Genomic DNA, 9,880 nt, shown 5'->3' with positions numbered 1-9,880 from the left:
TTCGACCTCAATCATAAGGTGGAATAAAAATGAAGTGTAGAAGTAACTTAACAAAGTCTGACTACACAAAGTCAGAACTTAAAAGGGAAATCTATATAAATGAATTCATTGCTTAAATTCAACAAAGAAACAGCATCGAAAATGTTGCTAGGGAAAAACACCAAACTAAGCAACTATATAGAAGCTAAATCTAGCTTCCACAAAAACCTAGCTTCATTATCTAAGGAGCAGATAGGATCTTTTTAGAAAGTTATTTGAATACAAAAAGTTGTTAAAACTATAACTATTACAAAGTAAAGTGTTTAAAAAACTACTAGTTATTACAAATTAAAATTGTTCATTAAGACCCACAACTTGGGTCATCCAACAAAAGAAAAACTAAGAAAAGCTATGAAGAGGAGCCAAGTAGAGGGTTAAGGGCTTCCCCAGTCACGACGTCCTCACCTTGGGTAGGAGGGGTCGGAGGATGAATAGAGACAGCATGGCCGAGATAGCACCAGGAGGTGAAAGAGGAAGCTCGACATTTAGCACCTTGGGGAGAGACTCAGGGGCCTGAGAATTTTGCCCGACCATAGTACTTGAAGACTTCAGGTCGGGCAAAGGCTTTTCATCATCCTTGGGAGCCGGTATGATCTTTCCGTCAATCACAATATTGTCTTAGCTAAACAAGGAGAGGTCGACCCCAGAAGAAAGGACTTGGACTTGAGCCTTCAATTTGTCAAACATTTCATCCATTCCCTCGACTACAAACTCTTACAGAGAAGTACGTTCCTCTCTGGAATTTTTTAACTACTACTGAAGGTCAATTTTCTCCCCCTAGACTCGACTATAGCTTTCCTCCGCTTTCTTCTTTATCCCCTCTACCATGGCTGCAGCCGTCTCTGCCTTCTTTACTCGAGACTGAGCTTTCTCTAAGTCAGATGCTAGCCCGTCTTTCTCCTTCTCCAGCACCTTCTTTATCTCTCTAAGCCTCTTTACTTCAGCTCGGATTGCCTCAAGAGAGCTTCGAGTAGTGCAAAGGGGAGTCTTTTTTAACTCCTTGGCTAGAGATGTACACACTCCTGCTAGTCGGATGCTATTGCGGGCCATAAGATTGAGATGGTTTTGAATAGCCACATCATCCATGCTAATGCGATTATGGGGAAGAATATTCCTCTCGCTCCAGGCAAACCCATCAAACCCTTTATGGTAATGCTCGCCTCTTCAGCAGTCTTTGGTTTCTTAGGGGGAGGTTTTGAAGACGAAGGGAAAGGCAGGGCAACCGAACTCTCTAGAGGAAGGTCAGGAGAGATCGACCGGATTGAGGGAGTAGGGATTATTTTCTTTTGGGCCGACGTTCCCGAGTCCGATTTCTTTGGAGAAGATCGGACTAAGGTATCCCCGATTTTTTTCTCTTGAATACTCCGAGCCACCACAGTTTTTCTGGTTTGGTGTAGCTATTTCATTACCGCAGACTTTGGAGCCATGATTTCTGCAAACAAAGATAGAAGGCACCTCAGCTAAACAAATCACAATTGAAAAGCATAAAGCTAAAGGTCAGAAAGCTACCTAACTCGGATCAAAGCTGACTGGGGTCACCTAGAAACTTTTTAGTGTCCAAGTGAGGAGCCCAGTCCCAACACTCTTCCAACACATCTATAAAATGCCTCTCGAGCTCGTATAGGGTGTCTACACTATAATTGGTAATTACAATTTTTCTTGCCAATATAATGGAAAGGAAAGTTCATCGTTCTCAACCATATAGAAAGGTCGGACACCCTCTACAGCCCGAATTTTGACGAAATAATTTTTTATGTCATGGAAGGATTCATCAAAGATAGAAAAAACCTTCCTACCCTGAACAATGCAAAAGAAAAACCAAGATGACTTCCCTTTCGAAGACCCAGGTTTGGTCAAGATAAAAAGGTAAAAAAAAGACCTTAAGAGAAGGCTGGACATCCAATTCTTGGCACAAAAGTTGGTATATTTTGAGGAAAGCCCATGAATTCGGGTGAAACTGGGTAGGAGCAACATTACAAGACCAAAGGATGTTCATTTCAAAATCCGAAAAAGAGAGTTTTATGTCTAATTTCGAGAAAAAAAACAGTCATATGCATAGAAAAAGGGACGCTCCGAGTTGTCTAAGGAGGGGGGAATACACCCTCTCCTCGGGATCGGGCACTATTATCTCATAATTCCTCTCATCCTTTCTATTTTCACATAACCTATGATACCTACGGAATACCTCACAGTACTTTTTATCAACTATGGGGACAACAATAAGGACGGGAGTATCTACCCAAGTCAAAAGAGAGGGAGGGACTGTTGTCGACATATCTTTTATGACTAACCGAGACATAAAATCTACACCTACAAATGCAACAAAAAAATCATCACTACAAAACTCGGGCATCATTCAAAAGAAGTCAGACAAAAGAAACAAAATACAAAACACGACTTGAAAAACATCTTTCCAAAACAAGAATAAGTAGTAATGGCATCTCTCCTGCGCCAACAGCAGCGACACCATTGGGGGCAACACGAACACAACCAACAAGTCACAAAAGACTACAATCCCCCAAAACTTTAGAAATATAATTCAAACATACCACAAACGGAAAAAAGCAGTTTCAACAAGGTAGTTTCGAAAGAATTTTTCATTAGTAGACAAAGCGACAGCAGCCAACAATTCTTTTAATGAAAAGTTTCAAGGATAAAAACAAAACCAACATTATGAAGAACCTTTACTATTACCCAAAAGGTGCCTTAATGCAAACAGATTCAACAAGACTAACAAACAGTTACACGAAAAGAAGCCAAAAGTTAACAGTACCAACCTGGATGAAGAATTCGAATAAGGAAAGGGGCACGTCAAGCAGCAAAGACACGAACAATCCTCTTCACTAAATGCTCTCTCAAACAACAAGATAGAGAAAATCTTGGAAGACGGAAAACGATAGCGAAGCAAAGAAAGGGATTTTTTCCAAAGAAGAGAGCAATGGAAGCTTTTTTCAGAAATGGAAAAAGAAGTAGAAGAACGTGGAGCATTTTATAGGAGAGAAGGGGAAAATAGTCTTTTTGTCCCCTATTAAAGACGTGTGTGAATCTCAAGGGAACTGCCGCAAAACGTTTGCCCTTCATTTAAAGAGGCAACGCTCAAAATTTCAAAAATTTTCACAAACACGACGAGTATTTGACCTATGGAATACGGTGTATCCAACGTTGAGACTGGAGCCATGGAATGCTTGGACCCGACCTCATATAAAGCTTGGACTCAAGCAGGAGCACTATTCATACTTTGACCCAACACAAAAGCCATGCCCAATAAAGGTAGAAGGCCCAATCCAAAGAGGAGGCCTATGCCGTATACCCGACCTCTTTGAAGAGGTCGGATGCAACGAAGGGAGCTCAGCTCTACTTGTCCAAGCAAGTAACTGCCTCCGCAAATCTCTCTGATTATCTATATCTTCTTTGAAAGATAGATTCCAACAAACTCCCCAGATAAAGGGAGCGGTTATCCACCAATAAAGGTAAAACTACTCCAATAAAAGTGATTATGAGCCCTACTATAAATACACTGATACCCCTCAGGTATATTTTACGTTCTAAACTACTAAAACCTGCCTAAAGCCCTTACTGACTTAAGTATCAGAGTCTCTTACAGGTACCACCCCCACCTCCTCATGACGAACTCGAACGGCAGCACTTCGGCGTAAGAACAAGTCGGACGTTGCCTCGTAAAGAGTCTGGACCTTACGTTCAGACCCAAATCAACGTTTTAGGTAACCCTCGGAACACCACATTTTTATAAATCCAATGAAAATTCAAAGCTATTATAAAAGAAGAGTATTGATAGACTGTAATAAATATAAAATACACTAGACGTTATTAGTACATAAATAAATAAATATCTTTTTAATATACAATATTTTAAATAAAAAATATAATTTTTTACTCATCAAAATCAATTATCATGCAATAAATTTTTTATAATATTAAAAATTATATTAAAATAATATTCTAAACTTTAACATAAAAATATAAAATAATAAAATTTTATTTTATATTACTTAAGAAATAATTAGATTGTTATATTAAAATTTTATTAACTAATTATTTTGTTAAAATTATTATTATATAATATGAATTTTTATTAAAATATTTATAAAAATATCATTTATTTAAAATATTATATATGATACATGAAAATGTTGATCTTTTTATTTTTTTCAAATTTTAAAGAAAAACTGTTTTGAATAAAAAAAATACACATTTTTTTATGAAAAAATTACGTAGAAAAATAGATAAATAAATAAATAAACTATAAGGCGCAACGTAGGAACAAATTAGATGCGACTTTTAAATAGTTTTTCTTATTTTTTTTATTTTCTTTCTTCTAAATTAAATCTTCATACATAGTTTATATGTTGTTTCTTTTTAAAAAATTAATAGAATATTAACCTGAATAAGTTTATACCCAAATTTTTTGATGTTGTACTAATCTAATGTTACATTTGATAAAATTTGTTCGTTCTTATTTTTCCGGACTTGAGTACCAGGTCCCGTGAACTCTTTTATCCTGGCCACGTGTCATTTTGAAATATCATTGGCCATAGGTTGCCAATTTTCTTCCCAAGAAAATATCACAAGTTATCCATCATCATCATCATCCAGGGGCAGATATAACAGATAAAGTGAGATAATAGAAAGAGTATGAAAACCAAAACAGTGGCTTTGTTCCCTTCTATTCTCAAAATAAAATTTGACATAATTCATGGTCATGGCCCTATCCATTTCCTCCACTGCATTATCAAGTCTTCCAACTAGGTATACTAATAACCTAATTACTTCAATTAGTAACATTTAAGTGTGCTCATTATTCCAGAGATTATTCTAATAGTGCATAGTTGCTATATATTTTTGTTTCATATGAAGAGAGATACGGCAAAAGGTTCTTCATCATGAAAGAACAACGACGTTGTTTCCAAGAACAATTCTAACAAATGCAACAAAAGGAGTGTCAAGCGTGTGTGAACCACTTCCTCCAGATAGACCATTGTGGTTCCCTGGTAGTTCCCCTCCTCAGTGGCTTGATGGCAGGTAATAAAATACTTTCAAATTATACCAATGGACTTTTTATTTATTGAAAATTATGGTTTTATCTTTTAAAATAAAAGTTGTTAAGAAATAAAAGCGCTATTTATCAAACAATTTGGCATAATTAGTTTAATTTTCTGCCAATTGCAGTCTTCCTGGTGATTTTGGTTTTGACCCACTTGGATTAGGTATGTCGCGTGTTTTCTCACTGTGTATTTAATTTAACAATTATTCAATTTGTGCAAGATCGAGGGTTCACTAATCTATCTTTTACCGGAGGAGGACCAAAAAAAATAATCAGCTCAAATAATTTAGATTTATCTTATTTAATATTTATTTATTATAAAATATATTAAATAAAACCAAAAATAATAAAGTTTAACAGTGTTTAGCTAATATTTTTTTGCAGTTCAATTTTTTGAACGTTAGAACCTTTTGTTTGGCATTTTTTTTCTAAACACAAACATAATTTTTTTATGTTTGTGTTCAATTGTTAGATTAATTGAAAAAAATTATTTTTTTGTTAATTTTACCACTTATATTTATTTTTTTATTTCCATGTTTTATAAACAAATATCTTTTTATACTATTATTTTTAGTACAGTTTTTTAAGTTTTAATATTTTTATTAATTTTTATTTATTTTTCTTGTTCATAATATGAATGTTTTTGTTTAGAATTTTATTTTACGTTCTCTAATGCATGTTGTTGTATTTGTTTAATGGAATTTTTAGTATTCATTGTTTATAATTTTGTTATTTTTTATTTGGCTTTGTATAATTTTTCATTGTTATTTTTTTAAATATAAATTATTAATTTCATTAGAAATACTAAATTAAATACAAAAATAGTACTAAAAAAAATACTAAAAAGTTATGACAAAAAATATTAACACATAAATTCAAAAAGAAAAATACAAATAAAAAAGTGTTACAAAAAATATGATTTTGAATGATTCTTAATCCAAACACCACTATCGATTGCAGATTTGCAGTATTCATCTCATGTTCATCACATTACTAATGATTCTTAAATATAGGTTTATGGTATCAAATATAGAGATTGGCATCTTAACCATCCGTTTTAATAGAGATTTCTAACAATGTAAAATGATTGGTTAAGCCGTGATATGTTACTATATTATGGCACTAATACAAACATGGATTTATGTATTAAAAATTATATCGGTATAATTTTTGAATATATTTTTGTATCTAAGTAATGTGAAATTAGTCAAAAATATTTTATCTTTAATTTTATAAAGCAACTAATTTCTTGTTGGTTTATAAACATCTTGATGGGTAGGAGTAGGACAATTGGTAGGGAATATTAAAAATTTCTATATAAAGAAAAATGATGAGACATTACAATAAAGCACAGCAAATATGATATACACTTTTGTAGGAAAAAATACAAAAAAGTGTCTAATATTTGATTGGAAAGGTAAATAGAAATAAGTGAGATATATTGTTGTTGGTGATCAGGGTCGGATCCAGAGTTGTTGAAATGGTTTGCACAGGCAGAGCTAATGCACGCAAGATGGGCAATGCTTGGTGTATCAGGAATCCTGATCCCAGACCTTCTTCAAAAAATGGGCCTTCTTCAGAACTTCTCTTGGTACGACGCCGCAACAAGGGAATATTTTGCGGACCCAACAACTCTCTTCATTGTCCAGATGGCCTTGATGGGCTGGGTTGAGGGTAGGAGATGGGCCGACATGCTCAACCCAGGCTCCGTTGACATTGACCTCAAGCTGCCACACATAACAAAGCCCAAGCCCGATGTTGGGTACCCCGGTGGGTTTTGGTTTGACCCAATGATGTGGGGGAGAGGCTCCCCTGAGCCCGTTATGGTGCTCAGGACTAAGGAGATCAAGAATGGTAGGCTTGCCATGCTTGCATTTGTTGGGTTTTGGTTCCAGGCTATTTATACCGGGGAAGGCCCTATTGATAACTTGATGGCTCATATCGCTGACCCCGGTCACTGCAACATTTTCTCGGTATGTGTAATCTTATTTTCTCTATTCTATTCACTAATTAATACTTTAATAGGTATCTATTCATGTTTTGTTTATCTTATTGTTTAAAAAATAAACAATATTACAATATTAACAGTTAACATGGCAAGATATTTAATTTCACAATTGATATATAGTTGTGATTTCAACCTTATAAATAGCAAACTAATGCGTATTGGAAAGAGTTTAGTGTATAATTGTTCCTTTAAAATACTCATATTTTATATATGTAGATGAAATATTTTTTTATTGTAAGACTTAAATTCAAGACTAATTTTATTACACACAAATGTGATTGAAAAGAATTTATTGTATAATTTGATTTTTGCCCCCAATATAAAGAATATATGTGTATCCATAAAAAAATGTTCTTCATAAGGCCATTCACTGTATAAAAGAATCAGAATACTATTTTTATTCTAAAAGTATATGAATAATTTAATTTATTTTTAATATATATTTTATATTTTAATTTATATTTTATATTGATAATTAATTTTAATAACTAAATTTTATGTATAGCATAATTGATGAAAAAATATTGACATCTTGATTGATTTCACATTTATCATTAATATACTGATTTTAATAATAAAATTGTCCTTTATATAGACAACGATGGAAACAAGGATGGATACAAAGGGCGGGTAGCATCTTCGCTCTTTCAAAATTTTAAAGACTTATATTTATATATGAAATATATGTTTAAAAAAATAAAAAATTTGATAAAAAATAAAAAAATATTATATAATTTAATAATTTTATATATATTATTGTTTATTATTATATGATAGATTTATACTTTAATTATTTAATTTACTAATATTTTTTACTTAATTAATTTAATTTTATACACTTCTTTTTACTTTTTAAATTAATTTCTACATATTCATCTATATATTTTTTAAAAAAATTCATTTGCTTTTTTAATAATATTAAAATATTAACCTATTTAATATTTATATTATTATATAGAATATTAATAATAACTTTTATAATTATATTTTAGTAATTATATTGTGTATTTTAAATATTATTCTTTTGTAAAAAAGAATACTCATTTTTTTTCTAAATTTATATTCTTAAATAAAGTTACCTTACTTTTTCATCATAATTTATTTCAATTATCATTTTATTTTAAAATTTATATTTTATATTCTATAAAAGTATTGTACCTTTTAGATAATTAATAATTTATGATTTGTTTTTACATTATTTAAAATTTTTAAAAATATTAATTTTAATCAACAAGATACGTCATAATACTAAACAACCATAAATATATTAGTATCTTATAATTTTATAGTATATTTTTGGCATTATTGTATTGTCTCTTTTATATAAATGTTATGTCAAAAATAAAATTGTAAAAAAAATTATAAGATTATTTTTTATTTCTATATTGATAAACTTCTTAAAAAACTCAATTTAATAAATACATATTATGTCTAAATTAATTTATATAATAAAAAATTATAATAAAAAAATTAAAAAAATTGTCTAAAATTCGTAGAAATGATGGTTAATTGCATGTTACTTCCATAAAATTTATGTTTTGTATGGCTGTGTGCTTTAGTATCCTAAACATTAAAATCTGCACACCAATCTTTAAAATTTTTCTAAACGTGTATTTTATATCCTCTTGAGGCTTGAATGATTGATTTTGCGCAAATTGCATCCTCACTTTCTTAAATATGTTGATTTCCCGTCCAAAATTTTGATGAATTTGTGTTATTTTTTATGATTATTCAAAAAAGTGAGTTCAAACGAGTCAATTTGAACATTTGGAAAAATTCAATAAGTAGTACAAATATCATTTCTGTTTTGGTTTAAAGTACGTAGGTGTTTAAAAAAAAAAAGAAAAATAATTAGAAATGTAGCATTGCTTCTCATGGACTTTGCGTAATTCAGCGGCCATATACATATTTTAGTAAATCATCATATAGTTAACGTTAGGTTAAATTATTCTGTTAATTTTCATAATTTTTAAAAATTTATAATTAAATTTTTACATCAATTTTAAATTTATAATTAAATTTTTTTATAATAAATATTATAAAAATATTTTTAAATTTAAAATTAATATAAAAATCTATCTAATTAAAAATTTTTAAATAATAAAAATTTAATTATAAATTTAATAAAATTATAAGCACTAATAACGTTATGTATCGACATAAATGGTGAGAATGGTGGTGACAAAATTTTTTCATGTGCAGGCTTTCACGTCGCATTAGTGCTATGGGTTGAAAGAGAAGAATGTTATATGTATCCAGAATGAAGATGCATGGTGCTGCATCAACAATTCCATATCTCAGCTTTACACTTAATACTATAGATTTGTTATTTGTTATTTTTCTTTTCTCAGCTTTTCACATGGAGCTTTTTCCCCCTGTAATGTTTAAACTAGGAATTTTCATGTATGATATTGGATTATCAATTTCTTTCGATAACATGAAACAACACATAACATTTCGTTGTCTTACACTATTAACCAAAAGCTCAAGGCTCAATTACAAGAACTAGCTAAACAAATTAACATTTCATAATTTATTAAAGAAAGAAGTCAATTAATTAAAGCACATCAGAACTAAAAAATCAGAAGAAAATTCAAAGATAGCAAGGGAGTGGGTTACTGTATGCTTCGAGATCACTGCCAAAATCGTCATGGGCGGAGTAATTGTCCGCAGAGGGAGGTGGATCCTGAAGCAACTAGGTTTTGATAATTTGTGGAGTGCAAGATGTAGTGCTGATCAAATTAGAATTAGAGACAACACCAAAAAACTTG

General features: G+C 31.0%; 1 protein-coding gene across 1 annotated transcript; it reads left to right on the top strand.

The window, feature by feature from the left end:
- Nucleotides 1-4,486: 4,486 nt before the first annotated feature.
- LOC112790538 (photosystem I chlorophyll a/b-binding protein 6, chloroplastic) lies at nucleotides 4,487-9,577 on the top strand. The gene is made up of 5 exons (XM_025832985.3): nucleotides 4,487-4,806; nucleotides 4,915-5,079; nucleotides 5,227-5,264; nucleotides 6,560-7,074; nucleotides 9,312-9,577. The coding sequence occupies exons 1-5, from the start codon at nucleotides 4,754-4,756 to the stop codon at nucleotides 9,327-9,329; spliced, it is 789 nt and encodes a 262-aa protein (XP_025688770.1). The 5' UTR covers nucleotides 4,487-4,753; the 3' UTR covers nucleotides 9,330-9,577.
- Nucleotides 9,578-9,880: the final 303 nt, after the last annotated feature.

This window comes from Arachis hypogaea, chromosome 3, assembly GCF_003086295.3.
Source record: "Arachis hypogaea cultivar Tifrunner chromosome 3, arahy.Tifrunner.gnm2.J5K5, whole genome shotgun sequence".
In the NCBI taxonomy this organism is placed as follows: Eukaryota; Viridiplantae; Streptophyta; class Magnoliopsida; order Fabales; family Fabaceae; genus Arachis; species Arachis hypogaea.
The sequence above is the reverse complement of the archived record's forward strand: the minus strand, read 5'-3'. Positions and strand labels throughout refer to the sequence as shown.

Coding starts and splice junctions, on each gene's coding strand:
- LOC112790538 (XM_025832985.3), top strand. CDS start 4,754: ATGGTCATGGCCCTATCCATTTCCTCCACTGCATTATCAAGTCTTCCA. Junction 5,080..5,226: donor CCTCAGTGGCTTGATGGCAG/GTAATAAAATAC, acceptor TGCCAATTGCAG/TCTTCCTGGTGATTTTGGTT. Junction 5,265..6,559: donor TTTTGACCCACTTGGATTAG/GTATGTCGCGTG, acceptor GTTGGTGATCAG/GGTCGGATCCAGAGTTGTTG.